The 20,512-nt window shown below is 36.5% G+C and overlaps 4 protein-coding genes across 7 annotated transcripts; 3 read left to right on the top strand and 1 right to left on the bottom strand.

The window, feature by feature from the left end:
- Positions 1 to 2,392: 2,392 nt before the first annotated feature.
- Positions 2,393 to 3,863, top strand: MKK2 (MAPKK). The gene is given in 1 exon segment (NM_001247659.2): positions 2,393 to 3,863. A coding segment is annotated over 1 exon segment (1,080 nt). The 5' UTR covers positions 2,393 to 2,569; the 3' UTR covers positions 3,650 to 3,863.
- A 2,366-nt stretch (positions 3,864 to 6,229) lies between these two features.
- LOC101267212 (vacuolar cation/proton exchanger 3) lies at positions 6,230 to 12,692 on the top strand. 4 transcript variants are annotated; one of them, XM_010320141.4, is made up of 12 exons: positions 6,230 to 6,590; positions 7,411 to 7,674; positions 7,779 to 7,846; positions 7,940 to 7,968; positions 8,638 to 8,834; positions 9,052 to 9,264; positions 9,488 to 9,622; positions 10,791 to 10,907; positions 10,980 to 11,033; positions 11,275 to 11,391; positions 11,581 to 11,674; positions 12,256 to 12,692. In XM_010320141.4, exons 1-12 carry the CDS (start codon positions 6,552 to 6,554, stop codon positions 12,264 to 12,266), a joined length of 1,338 nt encoding a protein of 445 aa, XP_010318443.2. In that variant the 5' UTR covers positions 6,230 to 6,551; the 3' UTR covers positions 12,267 to 12,692. The 4 variants fall into 4 exon arrangements, with proteins under 4 accessions (XP_010318443.2, XP_019068743.2, XP_004235514.1 ...); XM_019213198.3 differs by having other exon boundaries at positions 6,537 to 6,590; positions 12,262 to 12,692; XM_004235466.5 differs by lacking the exon at positions 6,230 to 6,590 and adding an exon at positions 6,730 to 7,233.
- Positions 12,693 to 13,753: 1,061 nt separating this feature from the next.
- On the top strand, positions 13,754 to 17,689 carry LOC101267502 (tyrosine-sulfated glycopeptide receptor 1). Its single transcript, XM_004235467.5, has one exon. It carries the CDS (start codon positions 14,271 to 14,273, stop codon positions 17,532 to 17,534), a length of 3,264 nt encoding a protein of 1,087 aa, XP_004235515.1. The 5' UTR covers positions 13,754 to 14,270; the 3' UTR covers positions 17,535 to 17,689.
- Positions 17,690 to 18,855: 1,166 nt separating this feature from the next.
- LOC104646517 (small polypeptide DEVIL 22) lies at positions 18,856 to 19,919 on the bottom strand. The gene has a single exon (XM_010320143.4). The coding sequence runs from the start codon at positions 19,777 to 19,779 to the stop codon at positions 19,606 to 19,608; it is 174 nt and encodes a 57-aa protein (XP_010318445.1). The 5' UTR covers positions 19,780 to 19,919; the 3' UTR covers positions 18,856 to 19,605.
- Between the last annotated feature and the right edge of the window lie 593 nt (positions 19,920 to 20,512).

Below are 20,512 nucleotides of genomic sequence, written 5' to 3'. Positions count from 1 at the left end.
AGAGTGAGGGGCCTTCTGAAAGCTGCAAAGCTTCCGTGATACCAGAGTCTCATCCTATTTCAAATGTAGGAACTGATTCTAAGATAATGTTTCGGCCTTATCCTTGCTCCTATCTTAAAACTGTACCACATCTTCCAACCAAGGCACTATCCCTTAAAAAATTTGGCTCAACCAAATAACAACTAGACAGATTTTTGAGATCATTTTCAGCCGTATCGATCTCTGGTGACTGTAAAGTCCCCCCACCCCAACTGATATTTATTCATTTCACCTTTGCAGCCTCTAGCCCTTCTTTGGAGAAGGAGAAGAAAACTCAAAAATATTATTTTTTTTCCTTCTTCCTTTTCAAGCTCTAAATAATTAGGAAATATGATGATTTGGCATGCACATGAATATGTACTAAATGTCATTTGTCCAGCAGGTATCATAATATGATTATTACACACATAAGTAAGAATATAATTAAAAAAAAAGGGTGCAACTTTTGTCTTATCCATGTTTCCGTGTTGATGATAGCACTTTTCCATGTATACATTTGGGCAAATGCAACGTATAGCAAGTAGTAAATCTTGATTTTGTTAAGATGCCTTTTCTCTTGCGACCTTCCACGCCAAGGAGGGTTGAAGGGATCGATCCCAATAGCCTTTCACGAGGTGCGTAGCATTCTTTATAGCCGTTACGAAAGCTCCCGAAGAGAAAGAGGTCTTTGCTGCTTGACTGCGTGAACCAGGTCCAGGTCTTGCTTTTGGCATTCCTGCTGTTGACGTTCCATCGAGTTAGCTAGTTAAGGGTGAAAGGGATTTAGGAATGAATAAACATTTTGTTGGGAAAACGTGGACAAGCACAAAAATATATATGGTAAAAGTAATGGAAATAAAATGAGAAAATAACGACACCAATAATTTTACGTGGAAACCCCTCTGAATAAGGGAAAAAACCACGGGCCAAAAGGAGCAACTGATATTACTATAGTAAGGAATTTTACACTGTGTAGTCACGAATACAACACTCAAAGTGACTACTACACACTCAAAAGGAACAACACTCTTTTGGTTTCCGTCTTACTAAAATATCGCTCACACTCTATTTTTCTTTACAGACTTTTTTCTTATATAGTCTATGGAATACCTCACTTTGCTCTCAAAATGGTTTTTCTCTCTAACTTGGTGTGTTCTACAAATGAGCAAGAATGCTCTATTTATAGAAGGATAAAGCCATACCTATGTCACTAATGACATATGTAAACATAGCAAAGTCAAAAATGGTTGCAAATCTTACCAATTTGCCAACTACCAAATCTTTTCTTTTCAACTCCAATTACTATTCCTTTTTAACAATTGCTTACCAATTGAATAACTAAAGTTGACTAAAACAATGGGATGGATTCAACACATTGTACGCTTTCCCCATAACCTAGTTATCGTATCGCAATTTTATTACCCCCACATTCTCTACTTCCTACAAACCAGTATACATACAATATAACTCTATCCAAGAATAGATCAAAGTAATTTCCTAGTGTTTTAGCTCTAGTGGTGGGATTTGAACCCAAGACCTCAACCCACTGAATGTCATAATTTTGTCTTCAACATTTAGGCCTCGTTGAAGATAAGTATAACTGGTTTGAATTTATGATTCCAAGACTCAATTATCCCACCAAAATTCATGTTTGGTAAATAGTAAGCAATGAAATAATTCCTATCATCATTTGGTACAAAAAAGTAAGTGAGATATGGGTTTTGTTTCAAGAAATTCATTCAATTTTGAATGAGTTGAGAAAACGTTAGCAATTGTGTATTAGGCAAGGTAATGATTCTTGTTTCATGATTGTATTTGATTTTAAAAACATCCGATTCAACAAATCATTGAGCAATACTATATATAGTTCCCATTTTCAGTTTTACAAAACTAAATTCCAAAAACCTTTGGAGTGATGCGGTCTGACCAATAACATAAATATCCCTAAATTTAACTTATTATTTATGCTTCAATACTAAAATTTGCTTTTGGGAGTATGAAATAGAGTGGATCTTTTAATTTTTCATGAACCAAATATGTTTATTTATGTCAGACAAAGAAAAAGAACACTGATATTTTTATAAAACAAAACGTTTTGATTTTAAGTGAAATATAAGTTAAACTAAAAATATTTAACATAAATTTTTTAAAAAAAAATATATTAAGAAACCCATGCTACTTTCATACTGTTATAAGTAAATATATTTATTTTCTTTTTATACGAAGTAATACAGCCAATGTTTTGTTGGTAAGTAAGGTTAGAATGAATAAAGAATTTGATTCGTATTATTTGTTAACGAGATGGTAATAGTAGGATTTAGGCTGACCTACTCATCCACCCAATACAAATACGTTTACTCTTCCTCTCTTCCAAGAAAGTTCTCTCTCTCTCTCTCTATTTGTGTTTTGTGTTTTGTGTTGGATGGCTGCATTTCTCTTTCTCTCGATTTTTAGAACCTAAAAAAAAAATCCCCATTCATTCATTCGTTCGTTCATTCATTCTCTGTATAATTAATTTTGCAGACAATCCAATACCATTATTCAATCAATCATGCGACCAGCCGCCAACTCCACCAACGCTGCATCATCCATGCCTCCTCCATCTTCCGCCGGGCAACGCAGTCGTCCCCGCCGTCGTACTGATTTGACCCTTCCTCTTCCTCAACGTGACGTTGCTCTTGCTGTTCCTCTCCCTCTTCCACCAACCTCTTCCTCATCCTCTTCCTCCCCGCTTCCTACCCCTTTACATTTCTCTGAGCTCGAGAGGGTTAATCGCATCGGTAGTGGCACCGGGGGTACTGTTTACAAGGTTCTACATCGTCCCACTGGAAGACTCTATGCTTTGAAAGTGATCTATGGTAACCACGAGGATTCTGTCCGTCTTCAGATGTGCCGTGAGATCGAGATTCTACGAGATGTAGACAACCCTAACGTCGTTAGGTGTCACGATATGTTCGATCACAACGGAGAAATCCAAGTTCTTCTCGAGTTCATGGATAAAGGCTCTCTCGAAGGGATCCATATCCCTCTCGAACAACCTCTCTCCGATCTAACTCGACAGGTTCTATCCGGCCTCTATTACCTCCACAGGCGTAAGATTGTTCACAGAGATATCAAACCTTCGAACCTCTTAATCAACTCCAGGCGTGAGGTCAAGATTGCAGATTTTGGGGTCTCAAGAGTTCTGGCACAAACTATGGATCCTTGCAATTCCTCAGTGGGTACCATCGCTTACATGAGTCCGGAGAGAATCAACACAGATCTGAATCACGGACAGTACGACGGGTATGCTGGGGACATATGGAGTCTTGGGGTGAGCATCTTAGAGTTCTACTTGGGAAGGTTCCCCTTTTCTGTGGGGAGACAAGGAGACTGGGCCAGCCTCATGTGTGCCATTTGTATGTCTCAGCCTCCTGAGGCACCACCCAGTGCTTCTAGGGAGTTTAGGGAGTTCATTGCGTGCTGTTTGCAGAGGGATCCTGCCAGGCGGTGGACGGCAGGCCAGCTATTGCGCCATCCCTTCATCACCCAGAATAGCACCGGCACCACCCACACGGGTCCTGCTACTACTACGACCTCACTGAGTCATCCATTGTTACCTCCACCTCCTCATTTTTCCTCCTCTTCTTGACGGTTTTAGGTTTGGAGAAATTCCCCACTCTCTTTTGTTTTAGTTTTGTGGTTTTATTTTGGTGTAATGTTAAAATGTTGTTTACTGATGATGGATTTTTATTTGTGGGAGAAAGAAAAAATGGGGCTGGTTTTCCACTTTGAGGGAAGTAGAAATATTATGGGTTGCCCCCAACTTAGTGATTCAATTAATGATATTTTGGATATTTATTAAATCATCCTAAGTTTTGCTTGTGATTGATTGTTTGTGTATTGGATTTGTTCAAAGTTACATTTAAATGGGGAAAAAGAGATAAAAACTTTTGGGGGAGGAGCAAGTGTAGTGTTGAAGATTAATCATTCTTTTATTATACTAGTTTAGGTGTTGGTTCCTCCTCCGTTAAGAAGAAGGTAAAAAGGAAGGGAAAACTGTTGATCAATGAATTGTTTAAGTAACATGACTTGCGCTCATTCCTCTGCTATTCATAAAACAAGGATCACTCGACTTTTCCCTCTATCCCCTGTCCATCCTTTCCTTTCTTCATACATACATACATACAAGTTCTTTCCTTTGAAAACTTTTCTATAAGTAAGTGATTATTCATATTTGTTGTGATAATGTTGCCTATTCAAAAGTCTATAACAAGAGAGAGTATCACAATTCGCAAGTGTCGGCGAACTAGTCTCTCATGAAAAGTCGTTACAGTCACAATCACTTCCAATTTTTGTTTTCTTACTACATTATTATTATTATTATTATTGGTGACTCGTGGATTAAATCACATAATAAACCATTTAGTGCTGTGATTACACCGTTATCTTTATTTTTGTTTTATTCCTAAATTAAATCAGATAACAAATCATTTAATGGTGTGATTATATCGTTATCTTTGTTTTTGTTTTATTCGTGGATAAATTCATTTAGATGTGTGATTATATCGTTATCTTTGTCTGATTGGTGCATAAATTAGATAACGATTCATTTACTGGTGTGATTATATCGATATCTTTGTTTTTGTTTTATATAACGATTCATTTAGTGGTATGATTATATGTTGTCTTTGTTTTATTCGTGGGTAAATCAGATAAGGATTCATTTCGTGGTGTAATTATATCGTTACCTTTATTTTGTTTTATCCGTAATATATCAGATAACAATTCATTTAGTGGTGTAATTCTTTATTTTTATTTTACTCGTGGATATTATATTCGTTTAGTGGCATGATTATATCGTTGTTTTTATTCGAAGATAAATCATAGTATAACAATTCATTATAGCTTGTTATTTGTTGATTGTCTTCAACTTCAAGGAAGAATCTATAATTCCATATTCCAGATGAACTCTTTATAGCTTAGATTTTGAGCGCAATACTTAATTGATTTTTAAAGGAAGAGAGAGAGAGAGGAGTTGGTCAGTATTGATGCCTCCATCCAAATCCAAAATGTTGGGTTCAGACGACAAAAGTATAAGTAATAAGCAAAGTAGGAGTGTTTAGAAAATAATTCTATACAAATATAAAAATCTATTAGATCAGTTTTTCTATTTATTACTCAATACTAAACATCAAAACACTCACGCCTCTTCCTTCTCCCCTTTCGCTGCTTCAAATACTTCTCATCATTATACTCTTTATATAAATTTGAAGTGGACTGAATCAAATTAAATTAGCTACATCACATATATTATGCATTATTTTAATTACCATTAATTGAGGTTGTATGTCGTGATAAAGAAGAAAATAGATTATTAAGTTTGAGAGGGAGAGAAGAGGTGATTAAATTTTTTAATTGAGTTTGGATCAAAAATCAATTAAAAATTTTAAATTCAGTAGGTGAATAAAAGATATCTTTTAATCTTTTCGAATAGTTCAGAGATAATTTTAACCCTTTCTTGAATATTTATATACAAGTCTAATGGCTAGCTTGATGTATAAGTACTCTCACACTTCAATTTTACTTCATTATTTTTTATTAATTAATATACAGTTTTAGGTTATTAATGTCAAAGATAAAATGTGAAAAGAAAAGAAATATTGATATGTTAAAATTGATTAATTAACAAAAAGATCTTTTTGCGCGAATAAAATGACAAGAGCACATCGCAGAGGTAGTTATCACCTCAAGCAACTTGCATTAACTGTAACTAATTATTTATTGGCATTGACATATCTCTATTCTTCTCAGTGCTCACCATCAAATGAAAACGCACTGCTCTTTTATGACTCATACTTTTTTAATCATCTTATTGATAAAAGATTTAATCATAAAATTTCACAAATAAAAATATATATAGAAAGAGTGAACATAAATTTTATTTATGAAAAAAAATATTTCTCCGTTAAAAAAGAAAAGACTTTCCAAAAAAAAGCATAGTAATAACTAGCAACAATACCAAGATAATAAATGAAAGAGACAAACAATCAGTAGCACTACAGTAGTGAAAATAAGCAAACATAAAAAAGAAGATACTAATGCCCCTGGTAGGGTAAATTTAATACGCCCAATAACTTACTAAAATACTTTATCTTAATATTTGATTTTTATATCTTTCTATAAACAAGTATGTCACGATAAGTTGAAGTTATGTTGTCTTGCCTAATTTGAGATTTTTTTAGCCTACCTCTCCCTTACCATAAGCCTAGGATGACATCCAACCTCTCACACCATATTAGTAGGACATCAACATATCTTTCTCTGCATATGTCTATGACATATATAATTCACTTTTTATCTTGTTTTGAATCTGTTCATTTCTAAGTTTATCTATCTAGTTATGCAATACATTCATTTCAATATTCTCATTTTTGCAACTATCGATATAAGGGGCGGCGACAGTTCAATCGCACAACATAGTCGATCTAACCATCACTTTGTAAAACTTATCTTTGAATCTTCACGAGACATTCTTATCTCCAAAACACCATATGTGGATCTCCACTTCATTCATTCCGCTTCAATATGACGTGAGACATCATTGTCAATCTTTTCATTTCCTTGAATTGTCAAATCCAAATATTTAAAAGCTCTCTCTCTTGGAACGACTTACCTATCAAGCCTTACTACTTCATTAATGGTGATACTCGTCAATTTGAAATTTTTTAATCTTAAAGCTATCGAGAAAAATCGATATTGTTTATGTTTAAAATATCATGGGAAAATTTTCCTAAATACGAAGCAAAATTAGAGTTATTTCCGTTTTTTGAATTAAGGATTTCTATAATGAAAATTATTTTGTTTGTATTATGGAAAAAGAAAAGAGATGAGGGCTGGTTGTGGGTGTGTAGTGGAAAATAAAAAAGATGTAATGAGCTAATCCAACATGCAATGTTTGTTAATTAAATACATAAAATAATTGAGTGGGTGGGACACTTCTGCACCTACATACATATTACTAAAATATTCCCAATCAGTTCTTTATTTGATTACTTGAAAAATCTTCCAATTACTAATCATAATTATAATCAATTGTTTATTTCAAATTAATTAATTAAGCGCTTCTTCCAGGAACCTTCGTCTTCCATTTTCAGAACAGCCGGCTCCCTTCTTCAACACAATTACTCTAATTATTCTTACCATAACTAAATTAATTGCTGTTTTGTTTCTCTGGTAAATGTTCAATCTTTATACTACACTGCTATCCTTTTACTATCTTTTATGGCGAATCTTGATCTGCTCTGTCTCTCTGAATCAACTTCAATTTTTGTTTTTGCTTATTGCATACTTTTCTGATTAGTTTGGAATGATTACAACGTAAGTTTTTGTTTGGTCCATTTCATGTTTCAGGAGATGGGATCTGCTGGGGATAAGTTAGACCTTCAACTTGACGAGGAGATTCCATTTAGCTCATCCCAGGGAACTATCAAAATAGACAGTCTGTATTATGAGGCACCTCATATTGCAAGTTGTCGCTCTACTAGGGTCTTAACAAAGATGTATCAGATCAGCCTTCTAAGGAGTATATACATTGTTATTATCAAAGCAAAGATCAATTTGTTACTTCCTTTTGGCCCCCTCGCCATATTGCTTCACTATCTTACAGGAAAACATGTAATCATTGTTGCTGAATATAGACCATGTTTTTTCTCTTCCTTATAATTAATTATATATATGCTTATTTATCTCTGTGTTTTGTGTACAATTTGATGTTTCAGACTTGGGTCTTTTTCTTCAGTTTACTGGGCATTACACCTTTAGCTGAGCGCTTGGGCTATGCAACCGAGTAAGCTTGTTCTCTCCAAATTAGTGTAGTTCACTTATACACCTTTTTTTCTTGTTTGTGCTCTTATTGACAATCTTAATCCTCTTGTTACAGGCAGCTCGCATTCTATACCGGGCCAACAGGTACTCCCTTTTAATTTTGTATCATTTGTTCTCCACTTCTATTTTCTAGTTTCAAGCATGCCCTTTCGGTTTCAAAAGATTCAGGCATGCTCCTATTTAAATGAATTAGTCTGGAGAATTAAGTTAAGCTTCTCAAAATGCTTGTCATAATTAGTGCTTTCGTCAAGTTGGTATGCAGTCATCAGACTAACTTAAAGAATCTGAATATGGTATCTAAGGTGAATTTAGAAGTGGCACTAAGTGAGCAACAGATCTATTCAACTCCGAACTGCAAAAGGCATTTAGATGAATGTACGTACTATGTTGAACCTAACACATCTAAAGTGGGGATGATTTACTGCACATCATTTGGTGGAAGTTCTGATGGAAAAAGACTGCTGCAACATGTTTACCATGTTCTTTGCGCTTAGTGTCTTCTCTTTTGTTTGAGAAGGCTTGTGAGAAACCTGCTGCACTGCTGTATAATTGTGAATTAGTTTCTCATGCACTCATTGACCTTTGGTGGAATAGTGCATCATGTTGTTTTGATATTGTACATTGTATATTTGTTGAAACGGGTCAGATACATGTGTGCAGTGTCTAATATGTGGAGCCCGTGATTGCATCCACTCCGACCACATATTTATCGTTTTCTTATCAGCCAGCACACTGTTTTTTTCTGATTTATAGTTGGGGGCCTTCTGAATGCAACATTTGGAAATGCAACTGAAATGATAATCTCGCTATATGCATTGAACAATGGAATGATGCGGGTTGTTAAACAGTCCTTGCTGGGTTCCATTTTATCAAATATGCTCTTGGTTCTTGGCTGTGCCTTCTTCAGTGGTGGAATTATTCATCAGCAGAAAGTTCAGGTCTTTAATAAGGTGATCATATTCTTCTGAGTCATGAACTCATACTCTTATTTAAATCTGTAATGGAGGCAATGACATTTTATTGATGAATTAAATAAAACTGAAAGTTAATACAATAAAATTCACATTTTTATTAGCAATGGTTCAGTTTGATCTCTTATTATAATGTCGCCATTAAGTGCCTCTCTGCTTTAATGTGTAAACAGTCATTGAATTTCAAATGTTTCAGGCTACTGCCATTGTGAACTCAGGATTATTGTTGATGGCAGTCATGGGTTTGTTATTTCCAGCTGTACTTCATTTCACCCACACGGAATTGCATTTTGGCAAGTCACAGTTGGCTCTTTCAAGATTTAGCAGTTGCATAATGCTGGTAGCATATGCAAGCTACCTATTCTTTCAGCTCAAGAGTCAACCAAATCTTTATAGCTCTATGAGTGAGGTAGATGGTCTAATTTTAGCTGTCTGATTTTCCGTAGGTTCCCTCTTTCTGTTTCTCTACAGTATGTTTTTCAATGGAGTAATCAAATGCCTAATATGAGGTCTGAAGAGTGCACATATTTCAGATAGTTCTCGAGATGAGTTTATACCAAAATATGTGATTGTTATTTTTCATTGCTGTAAATGATTTGTCGGGTCTAATAGTTTCTCTGATATGTATACAGGATGAAGAACACAATTCAGCAGATCCTGAAGAGGAAGAGGCGCCTGAGATAACCCAGTGGGAAGCTATTGGGTGGCTTGCTGTTTTGACAATATGGATATCAGTGCTGTCTGGATATCTAGTAGATGCCATCGAGGTGATCTATTTGCCTTCCTCCTTTTCCTTTTCTTTTACGGCAAGCTGTTTGTATATACCAGTTTTATAAAGGTATATCTACCTCCTACTTAACTTTGGATGCTCCCTTTTAAGGTTATCAGAGAAAAAATTGCATGATAACTAATAACCTCATAAATCACCTCGTGCAGTAGACCTCCAGAAATTGACTGCCTTGATTTTCCTGTCCAATCCTCATGATGCTTTTTGGTTCCACTGGAAAGTCCACACTACAAAAAGGTTGGCTACTTATTGGACATGGGAATTGTGAATGGAAGTTAGGGATTCGGATTGTGTGTTCTTCGTGCCGAGGGTCTGTCAAAAGTGAAACGAAAAATGTTTAATTTTCCTTTAATAAAATTTGATCAGAAAGTCAATCTATGTAGCACAGATACACAAGGGGCAATGTCGAGCATGCACGCGAAGAGGCATGAAAATAATCAAGAACATGACAATTGTTGGATATAGTATCATAAATATTGAACAAATATTAGTAACTATTAAACACCCAAGGGTGTGGCTTCAAAGTACCTGGTGCCTGTGTTGTTGGGACGCAGCCACGTGGTGGGGTAATTGAGGTGTGCAAAAGCTGGGTGGGAGATCAGATTTCTTTTAAAGTTTAACCTGCTGAAGAGCAGGAAACAACACATAACAAAAATACATAATCCATAGATTCTAGTGCATATGTGTATGCACAAGATACAATATAAAAAATATATTTGAACATTTTAAAAAATACTATCATGTAGTAAGCAATTTCAAATGTTGACAGCAGTAATTGAGAGAACCAGTAGATCAGTAGAAAATTAACTAGGTGTATTCCTACTTATCACCAGGTAAAGAATGTCAAGATAGAGGCACACGAAATGAATGGGGCTTGTTCCTTCTTTTAACCATGTGAGGAAGAAGCCCAGAACTCTAAATTACAAAAACAGCATTTAGCATATAGAGCAAGAAAAGTTTTGGACGCAATGTCACAGTCACGAGAGAATTTTTATTTAACTCTGCCTTAAATTTATAGTCTCCCGTAAGCACCTAATAAGGTTGAGCTATGTGTGTAATGCAAAAGGGCTCAATATTAGCTTTAATCCTTTAGTGGCAATTTTTTGTTTCTTCATGGTAATAAACCCATGTCACTAATATTCTTTCAGGGTGCATCTGACTCGTTGAACATGCCGATGTCCTTTATTAGTGTCATCTTGCTTCCAATTGTAGGAAATGCGGCAGAACACGCCAGTGCAATCATGTTCGCAATGAAAGATAAGCTTGTGAGTGCTTATAAAACTAAATCTACTTTCTCTTTTGCTCGAAAACAGTTACTAATGTATCCTTGTTGGCAGGACATCACACTTGGAGTTGCAATTGGATCTTCTACTCAGATATCAATGTTTGTGGTAAGACATTTAATGCATTACAACTATCCAAGATAGCTTTTTAAATTTTAGGAGAATTTTTTATTTATTTTAGAAAAATGTTTAGAGATCATTTTATGGATTTTCCTATCTCTCCTGAGAGCACGTAGTATTTCTGTGTCACTGTTAAATTTGGGGCAGCCAGGTTATATTTATTCAAGATAGATGATAGAGTTTATGTATGTAGTTGGTAATTTCATATCTCGTGCTATTAAATATGCAGATACCGTTTTGCGTTGTTGTTGGTTGGTTTATGGGAAAGCCCATGGACTTGAATTTTCAATTATTCGAGACCGCTACACTCTTCATCACAGTGCTAGTCGTGGCATTCATGTTGCAGGTTCGGCATTCTACCCAGTTCTTTCTTAACATCCTTCACTTTCATCTCCCTCCCCATCTCAACCCCTAAACCCCCCCCCCCCCCCCCAAAAAAAAAAAAAAAATTGTTCATCTTTCCCTGTACTTTGTTCCTGGACCTTTCAAATTTAGGCTTGTCGCTAACTTCTGATGTTCCTTTGACACAATGTAGGAAGGCACATCAAACTATTTTAAAGGGTTGATGCTGATCCTATGCTATCTGATTGTTGCTGCAAGTTTTTTTGTACACGTTGATCCATCCAATGGTAGGTCCCTAGTTTCATTCTTTTTTCCTTGTTCCCTTTGAAGCCTGAGCATCCTTTAAAATCCATTTCCTTAATAATTTTCTAATACACAGTTGAGCACTTTGCTATTTCTCCTTTCACATGACTTCATTATCACTACCATTTTTGTGCAAAACTTGTTGGCTTTATCTACTACCACCAAGGTTTAAGCATTTGATTAATAAGGAATGATTTTCACTTTCTCTTGAATTTAGTAGTTTTAAATTGCCATGATATTCGTGCACACTAAACATTAACATAGACCGTGTTCATAAATTAGAAAGGAGAAAAAGGATTACACATATCATCACTGTTTGGTCACCCTTAATGTGTCCTGAAATGAGTCTTGTTTAATGGTAGATTCCCTTTTTCACGCCCTCTTTCTTTAGCTGCATATTAGGCTTTAAGTGGGACTTGCAAATACGAAATGCTTGTTCTGACATTGATGAGTTGAGGCTTTGATGAGTTAAGATCTTGCTCATCTTGACCACTGTCATTATATAACCAAATCCCAAGATAATAAAAATTGGTAATTAACCTTTGTTGCAATGGACTTGGTGTAGATGCAGAGTAAGCAGCCATGGTTTTACCCATGCCTCGGCCAAATGAGCACCTCGACTCCTGGCAATGTAATGAACATCATTGAGGCTGGCCAGCTGCTCTACCCAAATGATGATTGGATTGGAGGAATGAAGGGACTTGCTTGTTACAACGATATGTTCAGAGTAGTTCGGTATTGACTTCTTGAATGTTTATCCATGTTGTATCATTTTTCTCTAGCAGACAAACAATTCCAATTATTCCCAGCAATGCAAGAAAGCTGGTTTTAGTCTTCCACTTGGAGAAAAAAAAAATAGAAGGGGTGAAGGTATAAATCTCATATAATTATTCTTTTCTTTCTTTCTTCAAATTGTTGTTCCAAATGTTAGTGTTACGAGATGTAACAATTGTAAAAAAGAAAAAATCTATAGAAATCCAAGATGTCTCTGCTTGATATCAATGTGTTGCAAGGAGATATTTTCACTTCACTCTTGCACACAAGGGTATTTTTCATCTGTGATTTTCATGAATTGTCTTGTGAACTATTGTAGTTAAGTGAAAATGATGTAATGCTGTACCTACATACCTAAAAAGAGAAGTGAAAAGAAGGGAAATCTGTTGTGCAATTAATATTTGGTCCAGGATGCTAATAAGATGCAGTGGTTTTTACTGGATAAGAAAAATTAGATGGAAAAGGACTCTGACCTTTGACTGGTCTCGAATAAGTTGTTAGTATCTGCATCTATCTGGTGAGGAACATGTGGTTTGAAAATGGAACACTCTTCTCTTTAGTCTTGAGGTCTCTACAAATTGGTAAACTTTGGTGGTTGGTGAAAGTGACTGACTATACTCCACACAACAACTGTCTGTGTATATATACAATGCTCTGCACCAACTTTGAAACGTTTTGTTTTTACCATGTGACATCCCGTTCAACTTAAATTTATCACGTGAGAAGACATGATATATGTTTGCTAAAGTGTGCGATTCCTATCTGATGGTGTTCCTTCCACTATACTCATAAAAGCCATAATGATTCCTTTGAGGATTATTTGTTGTGATTATGAATATTGACTTTTGAACAATTATTTGGATCCCCTTTCCTCTCACCATCATGCGCACGGTAATGGATTATGATTCCTCAAAGGGTGAAAATGACGACTCCACTTGAAATAAATTGGATTTTGTTTTCAAGATTCTGTATCACAACAGTTGAGGGCTCTTAGCAGCATCGATTGGCCAAATCAAAAAGATATTTTTTCTCTGTCTGCAGAGTAATTTTTCTAAATGATGCCTTGAGACGCTGTCAAACTCCGTGGATTCAGGAGTCTGGAATTTCCAGACATTGAAAGTGTCTATCTCAATCCGGCTATATATTTACTCCCTTGTCACCAAAAAAAGAGAAGTAAAACAAATAAAATAATTGGATGGATCGGGAAACGAATTGAATAGTCAACGGACCAGGTGATGTATTTTTTTTTTTAAAAAAAAATGAACACGATGCCAAATAATGTTGAAGAACATAACATGTACATCTAGTCAGTTGCATAAAAAAGGAACACCAAAAGAGAAAAGTATGTGACCATCTCTAAAGGTCTGGCTGGCTTTATTATCTGAAACAGTTTCCATAGGCCATAGGATAGCAACAAATTCATAACAATAAGCCATAATCTGTTGCTTAAAATTACTTAGAAAGAAGACACAAAGTGAGGAGAATAGTATGGTAAAGTCTCTCTCTCCCATGTATATTACACGCTTTCAAATATCCATAGAATAAACAAAGTCCACCAGCCGTCCCAAAAGTAAACGCTTTATTTCAAAAACTCATACCTCACCTTTTTGCTACATAAAAATTGCACCTTGTCAACATCAACTAACACTCTCTCTCTCCTCTTCTCTTCATGGGGTTAGACTAAAGTCTGCACGATCAACAGCACAAAGAATTGCCAAAAAAATACCCACATGGTTGATTGGAGTATCTTGGCATCTTCAACTGTCTTTCTTCTTCATCTTTAGTTGTCTAAAAATATTAATCATCATGGATAATAAAGACAGCCGCCTCCAATCTGGTCTGACATATCATCAATTTCGACAAGCCATGCTTCTTACTTCCATCCATTCTTCTTCACCCCACCATAAATCTCTCTATTATCCAATAATACTGATACTTGTTCTACTTCTTTCTTCTGTTGCTACCATCTGTCATGCTTCTTGCAATCAGCTTGATCGTGATTCTTTGTTATCATTCTCTGTTGGTATCTCTTCACCTTCTCCTTTGAATTGGTCTTCTTCCGCGGATTGCTGCACCTTGTGGGAAGGTGTTGCTTGTGATGATAATGGCCGAGTAACCACTCTCTGGCTTCCCTCAAGAAGCCTTTTTGGAAACATAACCCCTGCTATTGCAAATTTAACCAAACTCTCTCAACTCAGCCTGTCAAATAATCGATTTTTTGGTCCCCTCCCAGATGGATTTTTCAACTCATTTAGTACCTTGCAGATCATTGACTTGAGTTATAACCGTTTATCAGGACGATTGCCGCTATCAGATAGATTGCCATCACCCATCAAGACAGTAAATCTCTCTAGCAACCACTTCAATGGGACAATACTATCATCATTTCTCGAGCCAGCAATTAATTTAGAGAGTTTCGATATTAGCAACAATAGCTTCTCTGGTCCAATACCCTCTTTTATTTGCAGCTACTCAGCCGCTGTCAGAGTTCTTGATTTCACTTCCAATGACTTCAGGGGCCAGATGCCCCAAGGGTTTGGGAGTTGCTCCAGTTTGGTTACTTTGAGAGCAGGATTCAACCATCTTTCGGGATTCATTCCTGATGGTATTTATAGTGTGTCAACACTGCAAGAAATATCTTTACCTGGCAATAAATTTTCTGGACCCATCCCAGAAAGCATTGTCAACCTTGTCAACCTCAGAATCCTCGCACTCTATGGCAATGAGTTGACAGGTTTGATCCCTCAAGATATTGGAAGACTCTCCAGATTGGAACAGTTGCTCCTCCATATAAACAATCTAAATGGCACTGTGCCGCCATCGCTGATGACCTGCACCCGTCTCACTGTGCTCAATTTAAGGGTCAACTTCTTGGAAGGTGAACTCTCAGCTCTTGATTTCTCCAACCTTAGTCGACTTGGCATAATCGACCTTGGAAATAACTTCTTCACTGGAAGCATTCCACAAAGCCTTTTTTCATGCAGGTCATTAACTGCAATCCGTCTGGCTACTAACTACCTGACAGGAGATATCTCGCCTGGTATAATGTCTTTACAAGCTTTGTCCTTCCTCTCGGTTTCCAATAACAGCCTAACCAATTTTGCAGGGGCAATAGAAGTCCTTAAGGGTTGTAAGAATCTTACCACACTAATCCTCACCAAAAACTTTTATAATGAAACGTTGCCTGATAATAGGGACTTGATTGGGTCTGAAGATTTTCAAAATCTCCAAATTCTGGGTTTAGGTGGTTGTAATTTCGCCGGACAGATACCCACATGGTTGGTTAAACTTGGGAGGGTAGAGGTTCTAGACCTTTCTATGAATCAAATCACAGGCAAAATTCCAGGTTGGTTGGGGACTTTACAGAATCTATTTTACCTGGATTTGTCTCAGAATTTTCTATATGGAGGCTTCCCAGTCGAACTTACTCAACTGCAAAGACTCGCATCACAAGAGGCTGCTGATCAGGTCGACAGAAGTGCTTTAGAATTGCCTGTGTTTGTTCAACCAAACAATGCCTCAAATCAGCAATATAATCTACTGTCAAACCTGCCACCAGCTATTTACCTTGGAAACAACAACCTTGATGGCAATATTCCAACGGAGATTGGCCAGCTGAAGTACATTCATGTTCTTGATCTGAGCAAGAACAACTTTACAGGAAACATTCCAGAAACAATATCCAACCTCACTAATCTGGAAAAACTAGACCTCTCTGCCAACAACCTCTCAGGTGAAATTCCTTCTTCACTCAAGGGTCTTCATTTTTTGTCTTCTTTTAGTGTTGCTCACAACAATCTTGAGGGACCTATTCCAACGGGAGGTCAGTTTGACACATTTCCTATCACTAGTTTCTTAGGTAATCCAGGACTGTGTGGTCAAATCCTGCAGCACCCTTGCCCTGATCGATCAGGAATTACACAACCTTCTGCAGTTAGAAAAACCTCAAAACGGAAAATCTTAATTGGACTCATCCTAGGGATCTCCTTTGGCATTGCCTTCACAGTCATCATCATAGCATTCTGGATATTCTCCAAGAGGAGGATCCTTCCAAGAGGTGACGCCGAGAAAAATGACTTGGAAATTGTGTCCTACAACTCCACTTCTGGATTGTCTGCTGAGATTGGAAAGGATAACAGCATGCTTGTTATGTTTCCAACCAATAAGGATCAGATTAATGATCTCACAATTTTTGACATTCTGAGAGCCACAAATAACTTCAACCAAGCAAACATAGTTGGTTGTGGAGGCTTTGGTCTGGTCTATAAAGCAACGTTAGCAGATGGAACTACGTTGGCTGTTAAGAAACTTTCAGGAGATATGGGTTTAATTGAAAGAGAATTCAAAGCAGAGGTGGAAGTTTTATCCACTGCCCAACATGATAATTTGGTCTCTCTTCAAGGTTACTGTGTGCATGATGGCTGTAGGTTGCTGTTCTATTCCTATATGCAAAATGGAAGTCTGGACTACTGGTTGCACGAGAAGACTGATGGAGCATCCCAACTTGATTGGCCAACTCGACTGAAGATTGCACAGGGGGCAAGTTGTGGGCTGGCTTACATGCATCAGATATGTGAACCACATATTGTTCATCGTGACATAAAGTCCAGTAACATCCTCCTTGATGAAAAGTTTAAAGCACATGTGGCAGATTTCGGATTGTCCAGATTGATTCTTCCTTACCAAACTCACGTCACCACTGAACTGGTTGGTACCCTTGGCTACATCCCACCAGAGTATAGTCAATCATGGATAGCCACTTTGAGAGGAGATGTCTATAGTTTTGGAGTTGTGATGTTAGAACTCCTGGCTGGCAGAAGACCTGTGGACATGAGCAAACCAAAGATGTCAAGGGAATTGGTTGTATGGGTGCACCTAATGAGAAATGAGGGTAAACAAGAAGAAATATTTGATCCCATACTAAGAGACAAGGGTTTCGAAGAAGAAATGCTTCAAGTGCTTGATGTTGCCTGCATGTGTGTCAGCCAGAATCCTTTCAAAAGGCCAAGTATAGCAGAAGTGGTTGAGTGGCTCAACAGAGTAGTATCCAACGAGGGAGCACCTAAATAAGGTGGTGGGGTATGCATAAATTTGAAGTAGCTGTGAGTGTCTGTATAGATGAACTTTTTTGGTTTTTACACGTAGGAAGTTAACATATAGGAATAAATGTATAAAGTGGACGATTTCCTCAATAAATTACATTTACGATTTTGCATCATGGCTAACATTGGATGTTAAGTTAAAGATAACAAACTTAGGCAGCATTAGTATCTGGGAATAAGACATGGAAATTCTCATTGACTAATTCAGTAACGTGTAACTCCAATGCATAACCTATGCAATCATGCAAAATGAAAGGAACTCCCTAGAGGTTCAGGGGTCATGGAAAGCCAGCATTCAATCTAGTCTAGTAAAAGCAATCAGAAGAAAAAAGTAGTACCCATTCGTTTTGGGGTTCAACAGTTTCTGGTTGTAGGAGTATACATGGGGAAATAAGCATATCCAATTCATGTTACCACGAATTTACCTTGACCATTTAGTATCAGTTATGCTCTAAACTCTGGTTCGGGCATTTCCACAAGCAGGTTATAGGCAAACTTGAAACCAAAATCATTTCCAACCTGCACTTGAATAAGACAGTATCTAAATTACATTGAATTTAAATTGTTGTTTATATAATTGATATACACCAACTTGTAGTAATTCAACTTACTTAAACCTTTTCAATTCGCCACAAATTTTTCTAGGAGCAAAATACCTCATTTAGTTTCTCTAAATACTATCGTGATTTTATACTTTAGGGATAAAAATTCATGTGCTAATAAATATGTTGATTTAACATACACATCAAATATGCATCAATTTCAGATGGAGAAAGAAACGATGACCAATAACCTTGGAAGTTAAAAGTCGAATATAACAAATTTAATAAGATGACTGCATTGATTGTGTGTAGGGGAATTTAGCAACTTTTGGAAGCATTATATATAACTTTAGAGCCCACTGAGACTGAGGGCGGGAATAAAAGCTTTATTTTAGCACAATAAATTATTTATGTTATGGGTAGTTTTGCAAGTGAAGATTCCTTTTACTGGTAAATAATTCGTTTTTAATTTTCTCCAAGTATTCAACAGCCTATGAATGTTGCAGGATTCAGTTACACATAATATCAAATATTCAAATCTTTTTAACATATTATTAGCTGTTAAAATTTCAAGTTCAAACCAATTGTGTCCATGAAAATATCTTATATACATGGGAATAGTAGAACCAGGTTGGCTCAAGCTAGTAGCATGTTGATCACCAACCTGGTTTCCAAATCCAACGACACTCTTATCTAATATATTCTCATGCCAAACAAACTCCCAGAAACTAACTTCTTGACCCCAAATAACAAAAAAAGTAATATTGAATTACAATATCATCACACAAAAGACGGCTAAACATACAATCCCTTCCTTTTATTCCATTAAGGGCTGCCATCGCGGCCCTCCTTATTACTAGTAGTAAACATGCTAGCACATCACTATGGATGTGTTACACTTATTGAATTACTATTCAATTGTCGATATTTATTTGCTCCAAATTAAACATACTAGAAAAGTCAGGTGGATTGCATTACACTTGTTACATCAAAATAGGCTTTCAGATTATATAGAACAACTTTGTGTCCACCATATGCTTGGAAATGCCCTCTTATCAGCTTCCCCATCCAATTTTTGTCCCCTGTTTGTCCAAAAACCTCTGTTTCAAAGTGACCATCTCCCCTGTAATTTGTTCATGGACCAAAAAAACCCAATAGAGTTTGGGTAAAAAATGTGAAGTGGTACACGATCAAAATGACAAGAGTAACTAGGGACTTCTAAGAAACTATGGAAGACAAACAGGAGCAATACGACCAAGTGCCTGAGTAGGTAGCCGTGTTGAAGTGTGTGACTATCTCGAGAGAGTACACATTTATTTACTTAATTATATCTTCAACACGTCCCGATTCTTTTTCATGATCAAGCACGTGGAAATGATGGGTGGAGCCAAAAAGGGGAAAGCACATACGGATACAAGGTAGACTATGTAGAGTAGGGGTTGTACGTTTAATTGAAGAAGTAGTGGTAGTTGATTTGGGGATTGATGATGGATGAACTCATTCATCCCCTTGAATATACCAACAGAGAAGCATAGTGGCACATCTACGGAGAATGTAAATCCGGGCTCTTTGTTCTTTAATCAAGGAAGCACACTTTCTTGAAATGTTGTTCTTCTTCTTTGATGATCCATTCCTGTATGATGATACTTGCTTTACTTGTTGATCAGCCATAATTTCTTACTAGTAGTAAAGTTGATAACTTTTAGTTTTGGGAGATTGAGAAGAGAGTAAAAAGGGGAAAAAAGCTCAATTGGAGCTGGACCCTGATGGAAAAATGTTAAAAGGAAACAAAGTATTTATACCAAGAAATCAAGAAGGGGGTAAACAATGAACATGGTCACTTTGAAAACAGTGGGGATTTGCATGGAAAGAAGCACACTGGTTTTAAAATCTTGGAGTGAACGTATTTTACACTTTGAGGCATAGTAAATTGGAATCCAAGGGATGATTGTTGTAATTTGTAGTTACGTGCGTTTTGATTAGAAAAGTGGTAAAGTGGGCGTGAGAAAAGGAAGGTTGCTTAATCTGGACAAGGCATCCCTATGGGATTTTGAAACACAATGTCGGCTATTTTTGGAGTCCGAGTCCCATCGGCAAATAATTCTTTATCGTTCTCACTTGAACTACATTGGATATTCGTCCAAAACCCACTCTGCCTTTAATTATTATTTAAATCTCAACTCATCATTAGTCAGTCGATTTGCTTAATGTTTAATTAGATGAAACCGAGCTGTGATAGTTACTCATTTATCTACTAATCTTGCAAATAACAAAATATACAATTTTGAATTGTTACGTTTTGGGAGGACCTCAAATCTCAATAGATCTACTTGTTTATACTCATCATCATTTTTTATAAGATATGATACAGCTCATCACAGATCTTTCTCTACTAGGTTAATGG

Source organism: Solanum lycopersicum, chromosome 3 (assembly GCF_036512215.1).
Source record: "Solanum lycopersicum chromosome 3, SLM_r2.1".
Taxonomy (NCBI): Eukaryota; Viridiplantae; Streptophyta; class Magnoliopsida; order Solanales; family Solanaceae; genus Solanum; species Solanum lycopersicum.
The sequence above is the reverse complement of the archived record's forward strand: the minus strand, read 5'-3'. Positions and strand labels throughout refer to the sequence as shown.